This window comes from Hoplias malabaricus, chromosome 9 (assembly GCF_029633855.1).
Source record: "Hoplias malabaricus isolate fHopMal1 chromosome 9, fHopMal1.hap1, whole genome shotgun sequence".
In the NCBI taxonomy this organism is placed as follows: Eukaryota; Metazoa; Chordata; class Actinopteri; order Characiformes; family Erythrinidae; genus Hoplias; species Hoplias malabaricus.
Genome location: NC_089808.1, coordinates 30,619,760 through 30,646,780, shown reverse-complemented (window position 1 = coordinate 30,646,780; position 27,021 = coordinate 30,619,760). Strand labels below are relative to the sequence as shown.

The window sequence follows — 27,021 nt, the reverse complement described above, 5'->3', positions numbered from 1 at the left end:
TATTGATGTAATGACTGGGACACGAACGACAGAAATTATTATGATAAATAGGGTTAATAAGGAGATATTGCCGTGCTAAAGGGAGGACATTCCCAGTAAACAAGGAACGTCCCTGGACGTTCAAAATGGGTCTAAAAGTAGTCTGTCCGTCAAGGACATATTTTAAACGTCAATGGACGTCCAAATTCCATCTTAATAAGTTAGTTAAGTTGTGACCAATCGATAACGTCAGTGGACGTCCAAAATGCGTTTTATACAAGTAATTTATTTCGGGACCAATTAATAACATCAATGGACGTCCAAAATACGTCTAATAGTCGTCTTTTCAATGTCTGTGTTTGGACGCCTTTTCAACTTTCATTTTCAACCTTAAGAGAACGTTGATTAGACGGCAGTCATTATGTTATTTCAACGTTGAATCAACGGCTAAATGTTTACTCGGTTGTTATTTAAATTTTTGAAGACGCCTGGACTGGAACGAAAGCTTTTAAATGAATGAACTCTGAATGAGAAAACGGAAGGTGGCAGAAGCGAACCGCTGTAAAATCACAGAAGAAGAAGGCGATGAAGCTCTCACCGGTCTCGGGGAACAGCTTCATCCCGTAAGTATTTCAATTTAACCATATATTTTTGGATACATGGGCATTTTGGTATAGTCCAAATTTAACATCGTTAATGTTATGTTATGTACGTTATTCTATTAACTGCTATATGTTACATACATAATATTGAACCGTTTTTTTAAATGACAAACTTTAGCTAACTTATTTAACTCTATCTAGCTCTTTTTTTCCCTCTGACATAGAAAACATTTAAATGACATGACACTCACTTATACGTGAGTATTTTAATTTGAGTAATTATGTGCTTTGATGGCGTATTTTACAAGACGATGTGAGCATTTTTGTGGGTTTTTATGTCACACAGAACCACATACCTCAGTATAAGGAATAAAATAAGAAATACAACTGCTTAAACACATTAAGAAGACATAAGGTACGAGCTAAGCAGGTTAAAATACATTCTCAATCTCAGTGCTGGTTTTTTGTGTAATGTAATGTTATAAATATATAATTCCACATACACTAATACTTTGTTAGGAGTAGCAGTGATTTTGGGCTTGTGATTAATGTGTTGAAGAACGCTATATTGAAACGTTATATTGAAAACGATAAAAGCCTTTAACTGAGAGAAAAAAAATAAACAAAAGCATGTGAAGTGGTTTATTATTGGAGCTGTGAAGTTAGTTAAATTTTTCAAAATTAACTATGAACATTCATTCATTCATATATTCATTTTCTTTTCCGCTTCTCCATTTCAGGGTCGTGGTGACTATGAACATGAACTAATTCTTTTTCTTTATGTAATTATGTAAAGATTGACTGCAGTAAGAAAACTAGTAGGCAGGTGGGCAGGGAGAAAAGCAGATATCACTAGGAGGTTAATTTAAGTTATTTAAATGAGATCTTTAGCATCAGTTGTAACATAATCGTTTGTATAACCATTTATACTATAACCTCATAATCTTTTACATTTGCAGTTCTGTAGTTAATGAATTTGCATGCATAAGCAGTTTACATTTTTTCATTAAATATTTTTAAAGAAAATATATTGAAGAGAACTGAACATGGACATAATCTCTAAATGTTTAATTATGGAGCTGGAATTCAACAAGGAGTACAACTGAGGTGACTACACTTGAGCGTTCTTTCACTACACTGCACATCCTGAAGATCCCTGTTGTCCAGGCTGCCATAGATGAGGATATTTCTATCATTACTGAGGCAGAGAGGTATTGACAAAGTGTGAAAACACAGCAGAGGCTTGCAAACTGTTGATGGAACTGATGTATGCCATGAATAAGTGTCAAATGTGTACTTCCACACATTTGAGGAAACTCAAACTGTTTTAAAGTACCCTTATGTCATTCATTCATTCGTTTATTTATTTAAGTTGTATTTATTTATTTATTTTTAATTGTATTTATTTATTTATTTTCACTTTTCCAAACCTACTGGTGAAATATTTTTTTTATTTTAAGCGTTTTGTTATATGGCCTTAGCATAGTACATACATTACATATCTTTAAAGAATAGTCTGAATGTAAATGGCAGTTCTTATGGTGTAAAACCAATTGTTTCTTTGAAAAAAAGTATTTGAATGTTAATTGAATTTAGGAAATCATGACACTGCCAGTTACAAATGTATTTTCTATTTATTGATTTTTATGTACTGGTTGTATACATTGCAATTGCTGTATGTTTACATTGTTTCAAGGTTGTATGAAAAGCACACTTACTCATATTACATTGTCAGATATGTTGTCATTGTGGTGGTACCCTCAATTGTACATATTAGTACATTTTATTAGGGAACATAATTATATTATAATTGTAGATTTTAAAATGTGTTGATTTCATACACACTGTTTATAGAAATAAACTATTACAACCGATAATGAGCCAGATCTGGGCCGAGTCTGGGACTAATGGCGTGCTTCTGGTTCAAACACGGCGGTGGTCCGGTTATCGCGATTTAGTTATGGCTTGCCGGACTGGGGCCGAGTCATTTGAGCCGAGCCTCAGCCACAACACTCGGCCGAGTCGGGCCAGAACATATATTATGGCCGAGACAATGCCGACTCCGCGTGCCGGCATCGTGCCGAGTGTTTTTGTTCCGGCGTGCGTGATTCGGCCCGAGTGTGGGCTGATACAATTTTGCTAGCTGGGCATTCGTTAGTGCTGCGTTTGTGCAGGTTTGTGCCATTAAAAAATATTTGTGCTCATTTAATTCTTGAGTTATAGGTTAAGAAATTTGGTGTTTTTTGTAAAACAATTTTTGATATTAGAATACTGTGTTTTCATTTGATTCCAGTTTACTGCTGAATCCCAAAAAATGTAGATGCTTACTGTTATTATTATTTCACTGTGAAGACATCACCTGAGATCCAGATGTCGATATGTAAATCAAATATGGATATGTAATTCTTTACCAGATAATTATTAGAGGATTCAGTTGTATTTATTTTGCATTTATACAAGTTTGAATAGGATCACACTCCTATATATATAATATTGGGCAAGGCTCTGACAAACAGTGGACTTACTAGGTGACTAACTTTATATCCATTTTGCATAATTGGTGTCACACTTCCAGCAAAAGTGTTAAACTGTACTCCAGTACCTTGAACAAATGTCAAATGAAAGCTTATGACGTCACCTCCCTGACAGTGAGCATATATTGGTCCACTGGCAAAAAAAAAAACTGGCACACCACTGACTGTAGACCACTGCTGGTCCACCATCGGACCACTCAGATTACTGTCCTGTACAGGATATAACTCATTTATAATCTCCTCAAACAGATTTTACATTCACAGAGACTTTTATTCTGGAAAACAAATTAATACATATATTACCAACAACTATTAGAGATATAATAATGAGTATGCCTGATATAAAATGATTATGCTACAAATGTTGACACTGTGCTGGATTAAAATTATTTACTAATGTTATATTTATAAAGGGTAACAAAAGATGTAAATGTAAACTGGACTGTGAATGGAAAAGTGCTAAAATGTGGCATTTTGTCTAAAATTCTGTTTAATCACCAGTGGTCCGCTCAGAAAATGCTGTGCAAAACACTAGTGGACCTCAGTGGGACAACAGTAGTCCGCCATCTCCATGTTATCAGAGGGAGGTCTTGTGTAAGGATAATCTCAGAAATTCAATCATGGCAGGTAACTCAAATGTAAATGAGCACAAATATTTTTTTAATGGCGCAAACCAGCACAAACACAGCACTAACGAATGAGAAAATGATTATTAGGGCCACTTCATAATTTGGCTGGGACAAAGTATTTAATCTAATCATTGGTAATATAATATGGAAAATGGTCTAACAGGTATATTACGGGTGAAATAAATATATATTTAAAGCCCACTTTGAACAACCACATGAAACAGATAATTTGTATCCTTTTTTTTTCTCCAGATGGAAGATTTATATAAAAGGCACCGCATACATGAGTCACCTGTACACAAATGTAGTAGGCACTAAAGTTTGTTTGTCAAGTGCAGTATATGTGAGCAAATTTCTTATAGCTTGTAGCTGGTATATACTTAAAAATAATAATATAAGAAATAGGCCTGACTATTATTTATTAATGACAGTGTAGTATATTTGTATGTAAATAGTAGACGCTACCTGTGACTTAGTAATTGTGTTTGTCAAAATTCTTTGTCCTGATGCAAGAAGTTCTCATGGAGTTTGAGGCAAAATAGATGACAGCAAAAAATAATAGACTGAGCACTCAGCTGTACACACCAGAGTAAACAGTTGAACCAACCAATCAATGTACATATTTGGTATCATATGTATTTGCTGTGGTGAGTATCCATTCATGATTCAGATCAGACACTGCAGATGAAGTTCACATGCAGAGGGATACCACCATATCAACATTTTTGGACGATCCTTTGACCTTTCTTTTAATGTTGCCATTAGGATAAATGGAGAACTCCAGTTTCTGTCATCTCTTCAGTAAAATGTTGATTGTACAGGAAGTGGTGATGTAGGGAGGCAGTAAGACCTTGATGGAGGTCTGTAATCTACTATACATTCTTCAGTTTTCCTAATGTATTGCTGTTTTTAATTTTGCAGGGTATTCAGGAAAATTAGGCTGAGAGGCTGGACCCGGCAACCATGGCAATATTTATCTCCATGAACGAGGATCCTCTTCATGGTCAAAAAAGACATTAAGATATTCATCAAGGGAAAAGAGGTCCTGAGCGTGTTACCTTAAACTGCAACAGCCTTTGCTTTTTTGGGGCTCATACACACTCAACCTGAAGTATCTTAAATAAACTGCAATTTACCTTGCAACTCAGTCTTTGCAAGAAGTCCTGATGGAGCTTGAGGCAAAATAGATGACAGCAAAAATTAATAGACTGAGCACTCAGCTGTACACACCAGAGTAAACAGTTGAAGTGAACTGGACTGTTTTTTTTTTTTTTCATAGTTTCATGTACATTTTCTCTACATCTAGTATTTTGGACTCTTAATACGGTGTTGCATGTAAATGATGATACATGCAAACACTTCATGCTCATTGTGATGTTTAAAAATGTGCAATTTCAATTGGTGTTAATTTAATTGGTGTTAAATTAGGGGACTTAAAACAAAAATGTTTTGAGCCATCACATTTAAATAAGTAGTATATAAAGATGAGTTAAATCTATGGATTGTCTAAGCAGAAACTCCTGGATTTGTCTCTGACATCTGTGGTCATTGTCATAAATGTAAATCAGATTTTGAGTGTTAAAATCAATAAATGTTTGTTCAAAAGCTATGTGTACTTCATTGTCACTGGTCAATGTATATGTAAAGCAGTTTTTTTATTACATTTGCAATACATTTACAAATTAATTGCTTATGCTGAGTCAATGACAAATATTTTTTGTGATCGATTACTTCAATTTTAAGCAGCAGGTGGCGCAGCAGGTAGTGTCGCAGTCACACAGCTCCAGGGGCCTGGAGGTTGTGGGTTCGATTCCCGCTCCGGGTGACTGTCTGTGAGGAGTTGGTGTGTTCTCCCCGTTTCCGTGTGGGTTTCCTCCGGGTGCTACGGTTTCCTCCCACAGTCCAAAATGGTAGGTGGATTGGCGACTCAAAAAAAGTGTCCGTCCGTGAGTTTGTGTGTCTGTGTTGCCCTGTGAAGGACTGGCGCCCCCTCCAGGGTGTATTCCCGCCTTGCACCCAATGATTCCAGGTAGGCTCTGGACCCACCGCGACCCTGAACTGGATAAGCGGTTACAGATAATGAATGAATGTTGTATATGTGATATTCATGAAAAGCAAGGCAAATTCTGCATATTTTTTTCTGTTGGCATAAAGAAAAGAAATACTTTGTAATTGTTGAATATACTTGTGTTTAAGTTACAGCCCAGCTCGGTTTTTGTTATAGTACTTGTTGCCCAACTTTACTCAAAGTTCACAAATACAATTATTAGGGTCTTATAACTACAAACCGGATTCCAAAAAAGTTGGGAAACTAAACAAATTGTGAATAAAAACTGAATGCAATGATGTGAAGATGGCAAATGTCAATATTTTATTCGTAATAGAACATAGATGACAGATCAAAAATTTGATCTAAGTAAATGTAACATTTTAAAGGAAAAATATGTTGATTCAAAATTTCACAGTGTCAACAAATCCCAAAAAAGTTGGGACAAGTAGCAATAAAAAAAGAAACTGAGCATATAACGAACAGCTGGAAGACCAATTAACACTAATTAGGTCAATTGACAATATGATTGGGTATAAAAAGAGCTTCTCAGAATGTCAGTGTCTCTCTGAAGCCAAGATGGTAAGAGGATCCCCAATTCCACCATTGTTGCACAGAAAGATAGTGCAGCAATACCAGAATGGTGTTACCCAGTGTAAAATAGCAAAGACTTTTAAGTTATCATCATCAACCAAACAAGGCCGTAAAACTCTACTGGATGCTCATGATCTCCGGGCCCTTTTTGGGATTTGTTGACGCCATGAAATTTTGAAACAACATATTTTTCCCTTAAAATGATACATTCTGGGCGGCACGGTGGCGCAGCAGGTAGTGTCGCAGTGACAGAGCTCTAGGGGCCTGGAGGTTGAGGGATCGATTCCCGCTCCGGGTGACTGTGTGTGAGGAGTTGGTGTGTTCTCCTCGTGTCCACATGGGTTTCCTCTGGGTGCTCCGGTTTCCTCCCACAATCCAAAAATACACATTGGTAGGTGGATTAGCGACTCAAAAGTGTCCGTAGGTGTGAGTGTGTGAGTGAATGTGTGTGTGTCTGTGTTGCCCTGTGAAGGACTGGCGCCCCCTCCAGGGTGTATTCCCGCCTTGCGCCCAATGATTCCTGGTAGGCTCTGGACTCACCGCAACCCTGAATTGGATAAGCGGTTACAGATAATGAATGATACATTCTCTCAGTTTAAACTTTTGATCTGTGATTTGTGTTCTATTCTGAATAAAAATATTAGATGTTGGCACCTCCACATCATTGCATTCAGTTTTTATTCACAATTTGTTTAGTGTCCCAACTTTTTTGGAATCCGGTTTGTATGTTAAATATCATGTACCTGGCAGTAATAATTTATTCCAACAAAGACATCCTGTCACTTTACTTGGAGCTTAAAACGACATGTAATAATAAATTGTACATGATTATAAGCTGTTATAATAGTCAAAATAAGTATAATTCAGAAGTGGTTAAAAGTTAAGCATTCGCTGCATGGTGCAGTGAATTCTTATAAGTAGACAGCTTTATTCAAAATGCACTATGTAAGCTGGGGCTTAGCCTTGGTATCAATGTATAACACATTATGAAGACAGCTTATAATGCCTTATGAAAAAATGTATAATGCATAATAAACACAGCTATAATGTGTTATACATTCTTATAAATATTTATGGTATGTATATAATGAATATAACAATGTATATAATGAACTTATTATAATGTGTTATAAGTGAGTTCATACCCAGTAAACAAGGAACGTCCCTGGACGTTCAAAATGGGTCTAAAAGTAGTCTGTCCGTCAAGGACATATTTTAAACGTCAATGGACATCCAAAATCCATCTTAATAAATCAGTTAAGTGGTGACCAATCGATAACGTCAGTGGACGTCCAAAATGCGTTTTATACAAGTACTTTATTTCGGGACCAATTAATAACATCAATGGACGTCCAAAATACGCCTAATAGTCGTTTTTCAATGTCTGTGTCTGGACTTCTTTTCAACTTTCATTTTCAACCTTAAGAAAACGTTGATTAGATGGCAGTCATTACGTTATTTCAATGTTGAATCAATGGCTAAATGTTTACTGGGTAGCATATGACTTTCATAGAAATTGTTATCAAATTTACTTTCACATTTACACATGTCACATTCCAGCAGTTGCAATCAGATTTATGTATGTTTTGGAACTACAGGGGGTGGACAATGAAACGGAAACACCTGGTTTTAGACCACAATAATTTATTAGTATGGTGTAGGGCTTCTTTTGCGGCCAATACAGAGTCAATTCGTCTTGGGAATGACATATACAAGTCCTGCACAGTGGTCAGAGGGATTTAAAACCATTCTTCTTGCAGGATAGTGGCCAGGTCACTACGTGATGCTGGTGGAGGAAAACCTTTCCTGACTCGCTCCTCCAAAACACCCCAAAGTGTCTCAATAATATATATCTGGTGACTGTGCAGATCATGGGAGATGTTCAACTTCACTTTCATGTTCATCAAACCAATCTTTCACCAGTCTTGCTATGTGTATTAGTGCATACACGGCACTGCCTTCAGGATACAATATTTGAACTGTTGGATACACTTGGTCCTCCAGAATGGTTCGGTAGTCCTTGGCAGTGACACGCCCATCTAGTACAGGTTTGGCTATAGCAGCCCGGCTATGTATATTGACCCTGTGAAGCTCCCAATGGACAATTCTGGTGGAAACAGGAGATTTGAGGTGCACATTTAATTCTGCCGTGGTTTTATGTTTTTTGGATACAATCCCGGTTAGCACCCAAATGTTCCTCTTGCGTCCACAGTTAATTCTGTTGGATGTGTTTCGTCCGTCTTGGTGGTATGCTGATATTACCCTGGATACCGTGGCCCTTGATGCATCACAAAGACTTGCTGTCTTGGTCACAGATGCACCAGCAAGATGTGCACCAACAATTTGTCCTATTTTGAACGCTGGTATATCACACATAATGTGTGCATTGCAATATTTTGAGCAAAACTGTGCTCTTACTCTGCTAATTGAACCTTCACACTCTGCTCTTACTGGTGCAATGTGCAATTAATGAAGATTGGCCACCAGGCTGGTCCAATTTAGCCATGAAACTTCCCACACTAAAGTGACAGGTGTTTCACTTTCATTGTCCAACCCCTGTACTTTCCGAAGCACTTGAGTGTTTGAAAATCAAGTCTTCAAAACTTACCTGACTTTTGAAGTCTGTTACAAAATGTATATATTCACTTGAGGATACATTGTCGAATGCAGCAACGTAAGGTTCATTCACTTCTACTTCAGCAATAGCAGACCTTTCAATTACATCTGAAACATAAGAGAAAGATTAAGGCGATATCAATGTAATATTTAAATATTAAAGTAAAAAAAAATATTCAAATTTAATCATGGATATAGAAATCCTCTACAATAGTTCCTTTTTCCCCACTATTTTTTATCTACATTCTTTCATGCTTATATAACTTGGTGTGCCAGTTCTAATAAATCTTGGACACTAAAGTTTCTCTAACATAATCAATTAACGTTAAAGCATTTGCAATACTGATTCTTCTGGTTTTTAAGTATTTGCAAATAAGTAAATTCCCTTGCACAAACCAAGACATTCATTCTAATTAAATCAGTTGAAGAGTCTGTTTAGAGAGAAAACACTACATTTAATAAAGATTCAGTCCAAGACCAAGATAAGCTCAAATAAAGAAAAAATTAAAAAATGAGAAATCCAACAGACCTGGAGCTTTTATTTCAGTCTCAATAGTGTTGCATACAGTTCCTGTGAAACCGGGGGGGCAAAGGCAGCGATTTATGTCTGAAGATGGGGTTCCACCATTTTCACACTGTAAAGCTGATTTTGTGGTAGAGGTAGTTTTTATAGTGCTTAATGTAGTTGTCTCCAAGTTGACTGTTGTGGCTGCATCTGCTGTAGTTATTTGAATTATCTCTGAAGTCGTTGCATTGACCTCAGGTGAGGTTGTGTTCGGTCTCTGAGTCGTTGTGCTGACCTCTGGGGAGGTGGCGTCCAGGTTCTGGGTCGTTGGATTGACCCCTGATGAGGTAGTGTCCAGGCAATTGGTAGTTGCGCTAACCTCTGGGAACGTTACGTCTGGGCTCTGGGTTGTTGTGCTGACCTCTGTGGAGGTTGTTTTCGAGCTCTGGGTCGTTGCATTAACCTCTGGTGAGGTCGGGCCTGGGATCTGGGTCGTTGGACTAACCCCTGGTGATATTGAGTCTGGGACCTGGGTTGTTGCGCTGACCTCTATGGAGGTCGGTTCTGGCCTCTGGGTTGTTCCGCTAATCTGTGGTGAGGTTGAGTCTGGGATCTTGGTTGTTGGGCTAACCTCTGTGGAGGTCGGGTCCGGGCTTTGGGTCATTGCGCTAACCTCTGGTGAGGTCGAGTCTGGGATCTGGGTTGTTGCGCTGACCTCTATGGAGGTCGGGTCCGGCCTCTGAGTCGTTCCGCTAATCTGTGGTGAGGTTAAGTCTGGGATCTGGGTCGTTGCACTAACCTCTGTGGAGGTCGAGTCCAGACTTTGGGTCGTTGCGCTAATCTGTGGTGAGGTTAGGTCTGGGATCTGTGTCGTTGCGCTGACCTCTGTGGAGGTCATGTCTGGGCTCTGGGTCGTTGCACTGACCTCTGGTGAGGTCGGGTCTGGGATCTGGGTTGTTGCGCTGACCTCTGTGGAGGTCGGGTCCGACCTCTGGGTTGTTCCGCTAATCTGTTGTGAGGTTAGGTCTGGGATCTGGGTTGTTGCACTGACCTCTGTGGAGGTCGGGTCCAAGTTTTGGGTCGTTGCACTAACCTCTGGTGAGGTCGAATCTGGGCTCTGGGTCATTGCACTGACCTCTGGTGAGGTCGGGTCTGGGATCTGGGTTGTTGCGCTAACCTCTGTGGACGTCGGGTCTGGCCTCTGGGTCGTTCCGCTAATCTGTGGTGAGGTTAGGTCTGGGATCTGAGTCGTTGCGCTAACCTCTGTGGAGGTCGGGTCTGGGCTTTGGGTCTTTGCGCTAACTTCTGGTGAAGTCGAGTCTGGGATCTGGGTTGTTGCGCTGGCCTCAGGGGAGGTCAGGTCCGAGTTTAGGGTCGTTGCACTGACCTCTGGTGAGGTTGGGTCTGGGATCTGGGTTGTTGCGCTGACCTCTGTGGAGGACAAGTCCGGCCTCTGGGTTGTTCCGCTAATCTGTTGTGAGGTTAGGTCTGGGATCTGGGTCGTTGCGCTGACCTCTGTGGAGGTCGGGTCCAAGTTTTGGGTCGTTGCACTAACCTCGGGTGAGGTTGATTCTGGGATCTGGGTCGTTGAACTGACCTCTGGTGAGGTCAGGTCTGGGATCTGGGTCATTCCGCTAATCTGTGGTGAGGTTAGGTCTGGGATCTGGGTCGTTGTGCTAACCTCTGTGGAGGTCGGGTCCGGGCTTTGGGTCGTTGCGCTAACCTCGGGTGAGGTCAAGTCTGGGATCTGGGTCGTTGCGATGACCTCTGTGGAGGTCGGGTCCAAGCTTTGGGTCGTTGCACTAACCTCTGGTGAGATTGAGTCTGGGATCTGGGTTGTAGCGCTGACCTCTGTGGAGGTTAGGTCCGGCCTCTGGGTTGTTGCGCTAATCTGTGGTGAGGTTAGGTCTGGGATCTGTGTTGTTGCGCTGACCTCTGTGGAGGTCGGGTCCAAGTTTTGGGTCGTTGCACTAACCCCTGGTGAGGTCAAATCTGGGATCTGGGTCGTTGCGCTAACCTCTGGTGAGGTCAGATCTGGGATCTGGGTTGGTGCACTGGCCTCAGGGGAGGTCATGTCTGGCCTCTGGGTCGTTCCGCTAATCTGTGGTGAGGTTAGGTCTGGGATCTGAGTCGTTGTGCTAACCTCTGTGGAGGTTGGGTCTGGGCTTTGGGTCATTGCACTAACCTCTGGTGAGGTCGAGTCTGGAATCTGGGTTGTTGCGCTGACCTCTGTGGAGGTTGGGTCCGGCCTTTGGGTGGTTGCACTAACCTCTGGTGAGGTTGAGTCTGGGATCTGGGTTGTTGTCATTCCGCTAATCTGTGGTGAGGTTAGGTCTGGGATCTGGGTCGTTGCGCTAACCTCTGTGGAGGTCGGGTCTGGGCTTTGGGTCTTTGCGCTAACTTCTGGTGAAGTCGAGTCTGGGATCTGGGTTGTTGCGCTGGCCTCAGGGGAGGTCAGGTCCGAGTTTAGGGTCGTTGCACTGACCTCTGGTGAGGTTGGGTCTGGGATCTGGGTTGTTGCGCTGACCTCTGTGGAGGACGAGTCCGGCCTCTGGGTTGTTCCGCTAATCTGTTGTGAGGTTAGGTCTGGGATCTGGGTCGTTGCGCTGACCTCTGTGGAGGTCGGGTCCAAGCTTTGGGTCGTTGCACTAACCTCGAGTGAGGTTGATTCTGGGATCTGGGTCGTTGAACTGACCTCTGGTGAGGTCAGGTCTGGGATCTGGGTCATTCCGCTAATCTGTGGTGAGGTTAGGTCTGGGATCTGGGTCGTTGTGCTAACCTCTGTGGAGGTCGGGTCCGGGCTTTGGGTCATTGCGCTAGCCCCTGGTGAGGTCAAATCTGGGATCTGGGTCGTTGCGCTAACCTCTGGTGAGGTCAGATCTGGGATCTGGGTTGGTGCGCTAACCTCTGGTGAGGTCAGATCTGGGATCTGGGTTGGTGCACTGGCCTGAGGGGAGGTCATGTCCGGGCTCTGAGTCGTTGCACTGACCTCTGGTGAGGTCAGGTCTGGGATCTGGGTTGTTGCACTGGCCTCAGGGGAGGTCATGTCCGGGCTCTGGGTCGTTGCACTAACCTCTCGTGAGGTCAGGTCTGGGATCTGGGTTGTTGCGCTGACCTCTGTGGAGGTCGGGTCCAAGTTTTGGGTCGTTGCACTAACCTCTGATGAGGTCGAATCTGGACTCTGGGTCGTTGCAATGACCTCTGGTGAGGTCGGGTCTGGGATTTGGGTTGTTGCGCTGACCTCTGTGGACGTCAGGTCTGGCCTCTGGGTCGTTCCGCTAATCTGTGGTGAGGTTAGGTCTGGGATCTGGGTCCTTGTGCTAACCTCTGTGGAGGTCGGGTCTGGGCTTTGGGTCGTTGCACTAACCTCTGGTGAGGTCAAGTCTGGGATCTGGGTCGTTGTGATAACCTCTGTGGAGGTCGAGTCCAGGCTTTGGGTCGTTGCACTAACCTCTGGTGAGGTCAAGTCTGGGATCTGGGTCGTTGTGATGTCCTCTGTGGAGGTTGGATCCAAGCTTAGGGTCGTTGCACTAACCTCTGGTGAGGTCGGGTCTGGGATCTGGGTCGTTGCGCTAACCTCTGTGGAGGTCGAGTCCGGGTTTTGGGTCATTGCACTAACCTCTGGTGAAGTCGAGTCTGGGATCTGGGTTGTTGCGCTGGCCTCAGGGGAGGTCGGGTCCGAGTTTAGGGTTGTTGCACTGACCTCTGGTGAGGTCGGGTCTGGGATCTGGGTTGTTGCGCTGACCTCAGTGGAGGACGAGTCCGGCCTCTGGGTTGTTCCGCTAATCTGTTGTGAGGTTAGGTCTGGGATCTGGGTCGTTGCGCTGACCTCTGTGGAGGTCGGGTCCAAGTTTTGGGTCGTTGCACTAACCTCGGGTGAGGTTGATTCTGGGATCTGGGTCGTTGAACTGACCTCTGGTGAGGTCAGGTCTGGGATCTGGGTCATTCCGCTAATCTGTGGTGAGGTTAGGTCTGGGATCTGGGTCGTTGTGCTAACCTCTGTGGAGGTCGGGTCCGGGCTTTGGGTCGTTGCGCTAACCTCGGGTGAGGTCAAGTCTGGGATCTGGGTCGTTGCGATGACCTCTATGGAGGTCGGGTCCAAGTTTTGGGTCGTTGCACTAACCTCGGGTGAGGTTGATTCTGGGATCTGGGTCGTTGAACTGACCTCTGGTGAGGTCAGGTCTGGGATCTGGGTCATTCCGCTACTCTGTGGTGAGGTTAGGTCTGGGATCTGGGTCGTTGTGCTAACCTCTGTGGAGGTCGGGTCCGGGCTTTGGGTCGTTGCGCTAACCTCGGGTGAGGTCAAGTCTGGGATCTGGGTCGTTGCGATGACCTCTGTGGAGGTCGGGTCCAAGCTTTGGGTCGTTGCACTAACCTCTGGTGAGATTGAGTCTGGGATCTGGGTTGTAGCGCTGACCTCTGTGGAGGTCAGGTCCGGCCTCTGGGTTGTTGCGCTAATCTGTGGTGAGGTTAGGTCTGGGATCTGTGTTGTTGCGCTGACCTCTGTGGAGGTCGGGTCCAAGTTTTGGGTCGTTGCACTAACCTCTGGTGAGGTCAAATCTGGGATCTGGGTCGTTGCGCTAACCTCTGGTGAGGTCAGATCTGGGATCTGGGTTGGTGCACTGGCCTGAGGGGAGGTCATGTCCGGGCTCTGAGTCGTTGCACTGACCTCTGGTGAGGTCAGGTCTGGGATCTGGGTTGTTGCACTGGCCTCAGGGGAGGTCATGTCCGGGCTCTGGGTCGTTGCACTAACCTCTCGTGAGGTCAGGTCTGGGATCTGGGTTGTTGCGCTGACCTCTGTGGAGGTCGGGTCCAAGTTTTGGGTCGTTGCACTAACCTCTGATGAGGTCGAATCTGGACTCTGGGTCGTTGCAATGACCTCTGGTGAGGTCGGGTCTGGGATTTGGGTTGTTGCGCTGACCTCTGTGGACGTCAGGTCTGGCCTCTGGGTCGTTCCGCTAATCTGTGGTGAGGTTAGGTCTGGGATCTGGGTCCTTGTGCTAACCTCTGTGGAGGTCGGGTCTGGGCTTTGGGTCGTTGCACTAACCTCTGGTGAGGTCAAATCTGGGATCTGGGTCGTTGTGATGACCTCTGTGGAGGTCGAGTCCGGGCTTTGGGTCGTTGCACTAACCTCTGGTGAGGTCAAGTCTGGGATCTGGGTCGTTGTGATGACCTCTGTGGAGGTTGGGTCCAAGCTTAGGGTCGTTGCATTAACCTCTGATGAGGTCGAATCTGGACTCTGGGTCGTTGCAATGACCTCTGGTGAGGTCGGGTCTGGGATTTGGGTTGTTGCGCTGACCTCTGTGGACGTCAGGTCTGGCCTCTGGGTCGTTCCGCTAATCTGTGGTGAGGTTAGGTCTGGGATCTGGGTCCTTGTGCTAACCTCTGTGGAGGTCGGGTCTGGGCTTTGGGTCGTTGCACTAACCTCTGGTGAGGTCAAATCTGGGATCTGGGTCGTTGTGATGACCTCTGTGGAGGTCGAGTCCGGGCTTTGGGTCGTTGCACTAACCTCTGGTGAGGTCAAGTCTGGGATCTGGGTCGTTGTGATGACCTCTGTGGAGGTTGGGTCCAAGCTTAGGGTCGTTGCACTAACCTCTGGTGAGGTCGGGTCTGGGATCTGGGTCGTTGCGCTAACCTCTGTGGAGGTCAAGTCCGGGTTTTGGGTCGTTGCACTAACCTCTGGTGAGGTCAAGTCTGGGATCTGGGTTGTTGTGATGACCTCTGTGGAGGTTGAGTCCAAGCTTTGGGTCGTTGCACTAACCTCTGGTGAAGTCGAGTCTGGGATCTGGGTTGTTGCGCTGGCCTCAGGGGAGGTCGGGTCCGAGTTTAGGGTTGTTGCACTGACCTCTGGTGAGGTTGGGTCTGGGATCTGGGTTGTTGCGCTGACCTCTGTGGAGGACGAGTCCGGCCTCTGGGTTGTTCCGCTAATCTGTTGTGAGGTTAGGTCTGGGATCTGGGTCGTTGCGCTGACCTCTGTGGAGGTCGGGTCCAAGTTTTGGGTCGTTGCACTAACCTCGGGTGAGGTTGATTCTGGGATCTGGGTCGTTGAACTGACCTCTGTGGAGGTCAGGTCTGGGATCTGGGTCATTCCGCTAATCTGTGGTGAGGTTAGGTCTGGGATCTGGGTCGTTGTGCTAACCTCTGTGGAGGTCGGGTCCGGGCTTTGGGTCGTTGCACTAACCTCGGGTGAGGTCAACTCTGGGATCTGGGTCGTTGCGATGACCTCTGTGGAGGTCGGGTCCAAGCTTTGGGTCGTTGCACTAACCTCTGGTGAGATTGAGTCTGGGATCTGGGTTGTAGCGCTGACCTCTGTGGAGGTCAGGTCCGGCCTCTGGGTTGTTGCGCTAATCTGTGGTGAGGTTAGGTTTGGGATCTGTGTTGTTGCGCTGACCTCTGTGGAGGTTGGGTCCAAGTTTTGGGTCGTTGCACTAACCTCTGATGAGGTCGAATCTGGACTCTGGGTCGTTGCAATGACCTCTGGTGAGGTCGGGTCTGGGATTTGGGTTGTTGCGCTGACCTCTGTGGACGTCAGGTCTGGCCTCTGGGTCGTTCCGCTAATCTGTGGTGAGGTTAGGTCTGGGATCTGGGTTCTTGTGCTAACCTCTGTGGAGGTCGGTTCTGGGCTTTGGGTCGTTGCACTAACCTCTGGTGAGGTCAAGTCTGGGATCTGGGTCGTTGTGATGACCTCTGTGGAGGTCGAGTCCAGGCTTTGGGTCGTTGCACTAACCTCTGGTGAGGTCAAGTCTGGGATCTGGGTCGTTGTGATGTCCTCTGTGGAGGTTGGGTCCAAGCTTAGGGTCGTTGCACTAACCTCTGGTGAGGTCGGGTCTGGGATCTGGGTCGTTGCGCTAACCTCTGTGGAGGTCGAGTCCGGGTTTTGGGTCATTGCACTAACCTCTGGTGAAGTCGAGTCTGGGATCTGGGTTGTTGCGCTGGCCTCAGGGGAGGTCGGGTCCGAGTTTAGGGTTGTTGCACTGACCTCTGGTGAGGTCGGGTCTGGGATCTGGGTTGTTGCGCTGACCTCAGTGGAGGACGAGTCCGGCCTCTGGGTTGTTCCGCTAATCTGTTGTGAGGTTAGGTCTGGGATCTGGGTCGTTGCGCTGACCTCTGTGGAGGTCGGGTCCAAGTTTTGGGTCGTTGCACTAACCTCGGGTGAGGTTGATTCTGGGATCTGGGTCGTTGAACTGACCTCTGGTGAGGTCAGGTCTGGGATCTGGGTCATTCCGCTAATCTGTGGTGAGGTTAGGTCTGGGATCTGGGTCGTTGTGCTAACCTCTGTGGAGGTCGGGTCCGGGCTTTGGGTCGTTGCGCTAACCTCGGGTGAGGTCAAGTCTGGGATCTGGGTCGTTGCGATGACCTCTATGGAGGTCGGGTCCAAGTTTTGGGTCGTTGCACTAACCTCGGGTGAGGTTGATTCTGGGATCTGGGTCGTTGAACTGACCTCTGGTGAGGTCAGGTCTGGGATCTGGGTCATTCCGCTACTCTGTGGTGAGGTTAGGTCTTGGATCTGGGTCGTTGTGCTAACCTCTGTGGAGGTCGGGTCCGGGCTTTGGGTCGTTGCGCTAACCTCGGGTGAGGTCAAGTCTGGGATCTGGGTCGTTGCGATGACCTCTGTGGAGGTCGGGTCCAAGCTTTGGGTCGTTGCACTAACCTCTGGTGAGATTGAGTCTGGGATCTGGGTTGTAGCGCTGACCTCTGTGGAGGTCAGGTCCGGCCTCTGGGTTGTTGCGCTAATCTGTGGTGAGGTTAGGTCTGGGATCTGTGTTGTTGCGCTGACCTCTGTGGAGGTCGGGTCCAAGTTTTGGGTCGTTGCACTAACCTCTGGTGAGGTCAAATCTGGGATGTGGGTCGTTGCGCTAACCTCTGGTGAGGTCAGATCTGGGATCTGGGTTGGTGCACTGGCCTGAGGGGAGGTCATGTCCGGGCTCTGAGTCGTTGCACTGACCTCTGGTGAGGTCAGGTCTGGGATCTGGGTTGTTGCACTGGCCTCAGGGGAGGTCATGTCCGGGCTCTGGGTCGTTGCACTAACCTCTCGTGAGGTCAGGTCTGGGATCTGGGTTGTTGCGCTGACCTCTGTGGAGGTCGGGTCCAAGTTTTGGGTCGTTGCACTAACCTCTGATGAGGTCGAATCTGGACTCTGGGTCGTTGCAATGACCTCTGGTGAGGTCGGGTCTGGGATTTGGGTTGTTGCGCTGACCTCTGTGGACGTCAGGTCTGGCCTCTGGGTCGTTCCGCTAATCTGTGGTGAGGTTAGGTCTGGGATCTGGGTCCTTGTGCTAACCTCTGTGGAGGTCGGGTCTGGGCTTTGGGTCGTTGCACTAACCTCTGGTGAGGTCAAATCTGGGATCTGGGTCGTTGTGATGACCTCTGTGGAGGTCGAGTCCGGGCTTTGGGTTGTTGCACTAACCTCTGGTGAGGTCAAGTCTGGGATCTGGGTCGTTGTGATGACCTCTGTGGAGGTTGGGTCCAAGCTTAGGGTCGTTGCACTAACCTCTGGTGAGGTCGGGTCTGGGATCTGGGTCGTTGCGCTAACCTCTGTGGAGGTCAAGTCCGGGTTTTGGGTCGTTGCACTAACCTCTGGTGAGGTCAAGTCTGGGATCTGGGTTGTTGTGATGACCTCTGTGGAGGTTGAGTCCAAGCTTTGGGTCGTTGCACTAACCTCTGGTGAAGTCGAGTCTGGGATCTGGGTTGTTGCGCTGGCCTCAGGGGAGGTCGGGTCCGAGTTTAGGGTTGTTGCACTGACCTCTGGTGAGGTTGGGTCTGGGATCTGGGTTGTTGCGCTGACCTTTGTGGAGGACGAGTCCGGCCTCTGGGTTGTTCCGCTAATCTGTTGTGAGGTTAGGTCTGGGATCTGGGTCGTTGCGCTGACCTCTGTGGAGGTCGGGTCCAAGTTTTGGGTCGTTGCACTAACCTCGGGTGAGGTTGATTCTGGGATCTGGGTCGTTGAACTGACCTCTGTGGAGGTCAGGTCTGGGATCTGGGTCATTCCGCTAATCTGTGGTGGGGTTAGGTCTGGGATCTGGGTCGTTGTGCTAACCTCTGTGGAGGTCGGGTCCGGGCTTTGGGTCGTTGCACTAACCTCGGGTGAGGTCAACTCTGGGATCTGGGTCGTTGCGATGACCTCTGTGGAGGTCGGGTCCAAGCTTTGGGTCGTTGCACTAACCTCTGGTGAGATTGAGTCTGGGATCTGGGTTGTAGCGCTGACCTCTGTGGAGGTCAGGTCCGGCCTCTGGGTTGTTGCGCTAATCTGTGGTGAGGTTAGGTTTGGGATCTGTGTTGTTGCGCTGACCTCTGTGGAGGTTGGGTCCAAGTTTTGGGTCGTTGCACTAACTTCTGGTGAGGTCAAATCTGGGATCTGGGTCATTGCGCTAACCTCTGGTGAGGTCAGGTCTGGGATCTGGGTTGGTGCACTGGCCTCAGGGGAGGTCATGTCCGGGCTCTGAGTCGTTGCACTGACCTCTGGTGAGGTCAGGTCTGGGATCTGGGTTGTTGCGCTGGCCTCAGGGGAGGTCATGTCCGGGCTCTGGGTCGTTGCACTAACCTCTCGTGAGGTCAGGTCTGGGATCTGGGTTGTTGCGCTGACCTCTGTGGAGGTTGGGTCCAAGTTTTGGGTCGTTGCACTAACCTCTGATGAGGTCGAATCTGGACTCTGGGTCGTTGCAATGACCTCTGGTGAGGTCGGGTCTGGGATCTGGGTTGTTGCGCTGACCTCTGTGGACGTCAGGTCTGGCCTCTGGGTCGTTCCGCTAATCTGTGGTGAGGTTAGGTCTGGGATCTGGGTCCTTGTGCTAACCTCTGTGGAGGTCGGGTCTGGGCTTTGGGTCGTTGTACTAACCTCTGGTGAGCTCGAGTCTGGGATCTGGGTCGTTGCGCTAACCTCTGTGGAGGTCGAGTCAGGGCTTTGGGTCTTTGCACTAACCTCTGGTGAGGTCAGGTCTGGGATCTGGGTTGTTGCGCTGGCCTCAGGGGAGGTCATGTCCGGGCTTAGGGTCGTTGCACTGACCTCTAGTGAGGTTGGGTCTGGGATCTGGGTTGTTGCGCTGACCTCTGTGGACGTCGGGTCTGGCCTCTGGGTCGTTCCGCTAATCTGTGGTGAAGTTAGGTCTGGGATCTGGGTCGTTGTGCTAACCTCTGTGGAGGTCGGGTCCAGGCTTTCGGTCGTTGCGCTAACCTCTGGTGATGTCAACTCTGGGATCTGGGTCGTTGCGTTGACATCTGTGGAGGTCGGGTCCAAGCCTTGGGTCGTTGCGCTAACCTCTGGTGAGGTCAAGTCTGGGATCTGGGTCGTTGCAATGACCTCTTTGGAGGTCGGGTCCCGGCTATTGGTCGTTGTGCTAATCTGTGGTGAGGTCAAATCTGGGATCTGGGTCGTTGCGCTAAGCTCTGGTGAGGTCAGGTCTGGGATCTGGTTTGTTGCGCTGACCTCGGTGGAGGTCGGGTCCCGGCTATTGGTCGTTGTGCTAATCTGTGGTGAGGTCAAATCTGGGATCTGGGTCGTTGCGCTAAGCTCTGGTGAGGTCAGGTCTGGGATCTGGGTTGTTGCGCTGACCTCTGTGGAGGTCAGGTCTGGACTCTGGGTCGTTCCGCTAATCTGTGGTGAGGTCGAGTCTGGAATCTGGGTCGTTGCGCTGACCTCGGTGGAGGTCGGGTCCGGGCTTTTGGTCATTGCGCTAACCCCTGGTGAGGTCAAGTCTTGGATCTGGGTCGTTGCACTGACCTCGGTGGAGGTCGGGTCCGGGCTTTTGGTTGTTGTTCTAATCTGTGGTGATGTTAGGTCTGGGATCTGGGTCATTGCGCTGACCTCTGTGGAGGTCGGGTCCAAGTCTTGGGTCGTTGCACTAACCTCTGGTGAGGTCGAGTCTGGAATCTGGGTTGTTGCGCTGACCTCTGTGGACGTCAGGTCTGGCCTCTGGGTCGTTCCGCTAATCTGTGGTGAGGTTAGGTCTGGGATCTGGGTCCTTGTGCTAACCTCTGTGGAGGTCGGGTCTGGGCTTTGGGTCGTTGTACTAACCTCTGGTGAGCTCGAGTCTGGGATCTGGGTCGTTGCGCTAACCTCTGTGGAGGTCGAGTCAGGGCTTTGGGTCTTTGCACTAACCTCTGGTGAGGTCAGGTCTGGGATCTGGGTTGTTGCGCTGGCCTCAGGGGAGGTCATGTCCGGGCTTAGGGTCGTTGCACTGACCTCTAGTGAGGTTGGGTCTGGGATCTGGGTTGTTGCGCTGACCTCTGTGGACGTCGGGTCTGGCCTCTGGGTCGTTCCGCTAATCTGTGGTGAAGTTAGGTCTGGGATCTGGGTCGTTGTGCTAACCTCTGTGGAGGTCGGGTCCAGGCTTTCGGTCGTTGCGCTAACCTCTGGTGATGTCAACTCTGGGATCTGGGTCGTTGCGTTGACATCTGTGGAGGTCGGGTCCAAGCCTTGGGTCGTTGCGCTAACCTCTGGTGAGGTCAAGTCTGGGATCTGGGTCGTTGCAATGACCTCTTTGGAGGTTGGGTCTAAGCTTTGGGTCGTTGCACTAACCTCTGGTGAGATCAGGTCTGGGACCTGGGTTGTTGCGCTAACCTCTGTGGACGTCGGGTCTGGACTCTGGGTCGTTCCGCTAATCTGTGGTGAGGTTAGGTCTGGGATCTGAGTCGTTGTGCTAACCTCTGTGGAGGTCGGGTCTGGGCTTTGGGTCGTTGCGCTAACCTCTGGTGAGGTCGAGTCTGGAATCTGGGTCGTTGCGCTGACCTCGGTGGAGGTCGGGTCCAGGCTTTTGGTTGTTGCGCTAACCCCTGGTGAGGTCAAGTCTTGGATCTGGGTCGTTGCGCTGACCTCGGTGGAGGTCGGGTCCCGGCTATTGGTCGTTGTGCTAATCTGTGGTGAGGTCAAATCTGGGATCTGGGTCGTTGCGCTAAGCTCTGGTGAGGTCAGGTCTGGGATCTGGGTTGTTGCGCTGACCTCTGTGGAGGTCAGGTCTGGACTCTGGGTCGTTCCGCTAATCTGTGGTGAGGTCGAGTCTGGAATCTGGGTCGTTGCGCTGACCTCGGTGGAGGTCGGGTCCGGGCTTTTGGTCATTGCGCTAACCCCTGGTGAGGTCAAGTCTTGGATCTGGGTCGTTGCACTGACCTCGGTGGAGGTCGGGTCCGGGCTTTTGGTTGTTGTTCCAATCTGTGGTGAGGTCAAATCTGGGATCTGGGTCGTTGCGCTAAGCTCTGGTGAGGTTAGGTCTGGGATCTGGGTTGTTGCGCTGGCCTCAGTGGAGGTCATGTCCGGGCTCTGGGTCGTTGCACTGACCTCTGGTGAGGTCGGGTCTGGGATCTGGGCTGTTGCGCTGACCTCTGTGGAGGTCGGATCCGGCCTCTGGGTTGTTCCGCTACTCTGTGGTGAGGTTAGGTCTGGGATCTGGGTCGTTGCGCTGACCTCTGTGGAGGTTGGGTCCAAGTTTTGGGTCGTTGCACTAACCTCTGGTGAGGTCAAATCTGGGATCTGGGTCGTTGCACTAACCTCTGGTGAGGTCAGGTCTGGGATCTGGGTTGTTGGGCTGGCCTCAGGTGAGGTCAGGTCTGGGATCTGGGTTGTTGGGCTGGCCTCAGGGAAGGTCATGTCCGGGCCCTGGTTTGTTGCACTGACCTCTGGTGAGGTCGGGTCTGGGATCTTGGTTGTTGCGCTGACCTCTGTGGACGTTGGGTCCGGCCTCTGGGTCGTTCCGCTAATCTGTGGTGAGGTTAGGTCTGGGATCTGGGTTGTTGGGCTGACTTCTGTGGAGGTCGGGTTCGGTCTCTGGGTTGTTTCGCTAGTCTCTAGTGAGGTTAGGTCTGGGATCTGGGTCGTTGCGCTGACCTCTGTGGAGGTCGGGTCCAAGTTTTGGGTCGTTGCACTAACCTCTGTTGAGGTCGAATCTGGGCTCTGGGTCGTTGCACTGACCTCTGGTGATGTCGGGTCTGGGATCTGGGTTGTTGCGCTGACCTCTGTGGACGTTGGGTCTGGCCTCTGGGTCGTTCTGCTAATCTGTGGTGAGGTTAGGTCTGGGATCTGGGTCGTTGTGCTAACCTCTGTGGAGGTCGAGTCTGGGATCTGGGTGGTTGTCGTTCCGCTAATCTGTGGTGAGGTTAGGTCTGGGATCTGGGTCGTTGTGCTAACCTCTGTGGAGGTCGGGTCTGGGCTTTGGGTTGTTGCACTAACCTCTGGTGAGGTTGAGTCTGGGATCTGGGTTGTAGTGCTGACCTCTGTGGAGGTCGGGTCCGGCCTCTGGGTTGTTTCGCTAATCTGTGGTGATGTTAGGTCTGGGATCTGGGTCATTGCGCTGACCTCTGTGGAGGTCGGGTCCAAGTCTTGGGTCGTTGCACTAACCTCTGGTGAGGTCGAGTCTGGAATCTGGGTCGTTGCGCTGACCTCGGTGGAGGTCGGGTCCCGGCTATTGGTCGTTGTGCTAATCTGTGGTGAGGTCAAATCTGGGATCTGGGTCGTTGCGCTAAGCTCTGGTGAGGTCAGGTCTGGGATCTGGGTTGTTGCGCTGACCTCTGTGGAGGTCAAGTCTGGACTCTGGGTCGTTCCGCTAACCTCTGGTGAGGTCGAGTCTGGAATCTGGGTCGTTGCGCTGACCTCGGTGGAGGTCGGGTCCGGGCTTTTGGTCATTGCGCTAACCCCTGGTGAGGTCAAGTCTTGGATCTGGGTCGTTGCGCTGACCTCGGTGGAGGTCGGGTCCGGGTTTTTGGTTGTTGTTCCAATCTGTGGTGAGGTCAAATCTGGGATCTGGGTTGTTGCGCTAAGCTCTTGTGAGGTTAGGTCTGGGATCTGGGTTGTTGCGCTGGCCTCAGTGGAGGTCATGTCCGGGCTCTGGGTCGTTGCACTGACCTCTGGTGAGGTCTGGTCTGGGATCTGGGTTGTTGCGCTGACCTCTGTGGAGGTCGGATCCGGCCTCTGGGTTGTTCCGCTACTCTGTGGTGAGGTTAGGTCTGGGATCTGGGTCGTTGCGCTGACCTCTGTGGAGGTTGGGTCCAAGTTTTGGGTCGTTGCACTAACCTCTGTTGAGGTCAAATCTGGGATCTGGGTAGTTGCACTAACCTCTGGTGAGGTCAGGTCTGGGATCTGGGTTGTTGGGCTGGCCTCAGGTGAGGTCAGGTCTGGGATCTGGGTTGTTGGGCTGGCCTCAGGGGAGGTCATGTCCGGGCCCTGGTTTGTTGCACTGACCTCTGGTAAGGTCGGGTCTGGGATCTTGGTTGTTGCGCTGACCTCTGTGGACGTTGGGTCCGGCCTCTGGGTCGTTCCGCTAATCTGTGGTGAGGTTAGGTCTGGGATCTGGGTTGTTGGGCTGACTTCTGTGGAGGTCGGGTTCGGTCTCTGGGTTGTTTCGCTAGTCTCTAGTGAGGTTAGGTCTGGGATCTGGGTCGTTGCGCTGACCTCTGTGGAGGTCGGGTCCATGTTTTGGGTCGTTGCACTAACCTCTGGTGATGTCGGGTCTGGGATCTGGGTTGTTGCGCTGACCTCTGTGGACGTTGTGTCTGGCCTCTGGGTCGTTCTGCTAATCTGTGGTGAGGTTAGGTCTGGGATCTGGGTCGTTGTGCTAACCTCTGTGGAGGTCGAGTCTGGGATCTGGGTGGTTGTCGTTCTGCTAATCTGTGGTGAGGTTAGGTCTGGGATCTGGGTCGTTGTGCTAATCTCTGTGGAGGTCGGGTCTGGGCTTTGGGTTGTTGCACTAACCTCTGGTGAGGTTGAGTCTGGGATCTGGGTTGTAGTGCTGACCTCTGTGGAGGTCGGGTCCGGCCTCTGGGTTGTTCCGCTAATCTGTGGTGATGTTAGGTCTGGGATCTGGGTCATTGCGCTGACCTCTGTGGAGGTCGGGTCCAAGTCTTGGGTCGTTGCACTAACCTCTGGTGAGGTCGAACCTGGGATCTGGGTCGTTTCGCTAACCTCGGGTGAGGTCAGGTCTGGGATCTGGGTTGTGGCGCTGGCCTCAGGGGAGGTCATGTCCGGGCTCTGGGTCGTTGCACTGATCTCTGGTGAGGTTGGGTCTGGGATCTGGGTTGTTGCACTGACTTCTGTGGAGGTCGGGTCCGGCCTCTGGGTTGTTCCGCTAATCTGTGGTGAGGTGAGGTCTGGGATCTGGGTCGTTGCGCTAACCTCTGTGGAGGTTGGGTCCGGGTTTTGGGTCGTTGCGCTAACCTCTGTGGAGGTCGGGTCTGGGATCTGGGTTGTTGCGCTGACCTCTGTTGAGGTCGGGTCTGGGATCTGGGTTGTTGGGCTGACCTCTGTGGAGGTCGGGTTCGGGCTCTGTGTCGTTGGGCTAACCTCTAGTGAGGTCGGGTCTGGGTTCTGGGTCATTGTACTGACCTCTGGTGAGGTCAGGTCTGGGATCTGGGTCGTTCTGCTAACCTCTGTGGAGGTCCGGTCTGGGATCTGGGATGTTGCGCTGACCTCTGCGGAGGTTGGGTCCGGTCTCTGGGTCGTTGCACTGACCTTTGGTGAAGTTGTGACCATGCTCTGGGTCATTGCGCTGATCCCTGGGGAGGTTGGTACTGGGCTATGGGTTGTTGCGGTAACCTCTGGTGAGGTTGCGTGCGTGGTCTGTGTCGTTGCACTGACCTCTTTGGTGGTTGCATCTGGGCTTTCATTTGTTGTGCTGATCTGTGGGGTTGTTGCGTTTGGCCTCCAGGTTGTTGGGTCCAGGTTCTGGACTGTTGCGCTGACCTCTGAGGAGTTTGTCTCCGGGATTTGGGTCGTTGCAGTGATATCTGGGATATTTTTAGTTATTATTATTATTTTTAAAAATTGTATATAATAAATAAAGTTATAAATTATATATATATATATATATATATATATATATATATATATATATATATTGTTACGCTGCGCTGTGTATGTGTGTGTTTTCTCTCTCTCTCTCTCTATCTCTGTAAATTTATAGGTTCTGCAATCTGTTCCAGTCCATGTTTGTTCACCCGTCTAGAGTTCATTTAATGTTCCAGTTCGTGTGTTTGTTCACCGTCCAGAGTCCGGTCCACCATCCAGTCCATGTGTTGTCTGTCACCATTTCCGTCTACGTCATCCCAGCGGGAATCATAAATAGGGCTACACTGTTAGGAAGCTTTGTTTTGTGCTGTGATTTGTATTGTGTATCTTGAATTCTGTTTGCCTGGTTTTGACTTTGATCCATTCCTATTTCGACTACGAGTTTGTTTTTGCCCCTTTTGAATACTGATGCTAGATCTATCTTTTGTAAATTATTGTAACACTGTGTATATATTTCACCAGAGTAGGGTTGGCTGCCGTTTGTTTTGGGAGTGGGTTTTGTGTGTGTTTTTGTGGATAGACAGGGAGGAAGGTAAGGTGTTGTCTTTTGTTTCCTTTTGTTTACACTTAGGTAAGTTAGAGTTGTTTGTGGGTCAGTTAGGAGGGGTGTTTGTTTGTTGTTTTTGTCGGCTAAAGGCCATCCTGAAGTTCACTGGTGTTTGGTTTCATTGTACATATTACATTTACAATATATATTCTATTCATTATCCATTCTGTGTTTTCATTTGTGTTCTTTTTGTTTCACCATTTACATCTGTTACAGTTATCCCCTTAATATATATTAATTTCAACCCATTCCTCATTCTGTTACGGCTCAACCCTAGACTGGGTCGTAACAGAATTTGGGGGCTCATCCTATTTTCATTTTCTGGTTGTTTTTTGTTGTTTTTTCTGGCTGGTGGTTTTCTTTTTTGTGGGGGGGTGAGGATGGCTAGTTTTGATTTGTCCGCGTTTGCTCTTTGCCCCACTTCGGAGGTGTTTGATACATGTCGTGTTGTCAATCTGCTTTTGATAGCGGATTTGTTTTCTGTTAGAGTCCCTCGCTCTGCTCCAAAACGGGAGATTAAGGAGGCCTTGGAGGCCCAGTTAGTTAGCAGGGGAATTTTGCCTGCGAGGGGGGGTTCTCCGGGTGTTGCTTTGAGTCCAGCTCGGAGTACGGACACGACGGAGGCCTTGGACGACTCTGAGTTTCTCCCGCGCATATATCCCGGTGTTTCCCTCTCTCCTGTGTTAGATCCGTGCTTGGCCTTTCGACTTAAAGAGCTAGAGCTGGAAATAAAGATTCAGGAGCGTGAGGCAGAGTTACTCCGGTTTAAGGCAGTGCAAGTCGAAGCTGAGAAGGAGCTTGCATTAAAAAGAATGAGTCTGGGGGATTATAAGCCTGTCCCTCTCCCTCGCAGTGCGGCCTCTCCCACGGCGCACTCTCCTGCTCCTGATAGCGTTCAGGCACCGGCCACGCCACCGGTTCCCAAGCCCCGCTCTCCAGCTCGCTCATCGGCCGTAAGTACAGCGCGGGATTTTGATGTGAGTCGGCAGATCGGTCTGGTTCCTGCTTTCAGGGAAAATGAGGTAGACGCTTATTTTCCGATTTTTGAGCAGATCGCTACCACTCTTAGTTGGCCTAAAGGCTTGTGGTCTCTGCTGCTTCAGTGTAAGTTAGTGGGCAAGGCTCAGGAGGTTTGTTCGTCTCTGTCGCTGGAGCAGAGCTTGGATTATGACGTCGTGAAAAGTACTATTCTTCGGGCG

General features: G+C 48.9%; 1 protein-coding gene across 1 annotated transcript; it reads right to left on the bottom strand.

Annotated features, from left to right (window-relative positions):
• Positions 1-9,103: 9,103 nt before the first annotated feature.
• Positions 9,104-24,972, bottom strand: LOC136706665 (serine-rich adhesin for platelets-like). Its single transcript, XM_066680260.1, has 2 exons — positions 9,802-24,972; positions 9,104-9,109 (listed from the first exon to the last, which is right to left on the bottom strand). The coding sequence occupies exons 1-2, from the start codon at positions 24,970-24,972 to the stop codon at positions 9,104-9,106; spliced, it is 15,177 nt and encodes a 5,058-aa protein (XP_066536357.1).
• Between the last annotated feature and the right edge of the window lie 2,049 nt (positions 24,973-27,021).

Excerpts from the sequence above, each read along its gene's own strand:
- LOC136706665 (XM_066680260.1), bottom strand. The coding sequence starts at position 24,972 with ATGACCCAGAGCATGGTCACAACTTCACCAAAGGTCAGTGCAACGACC.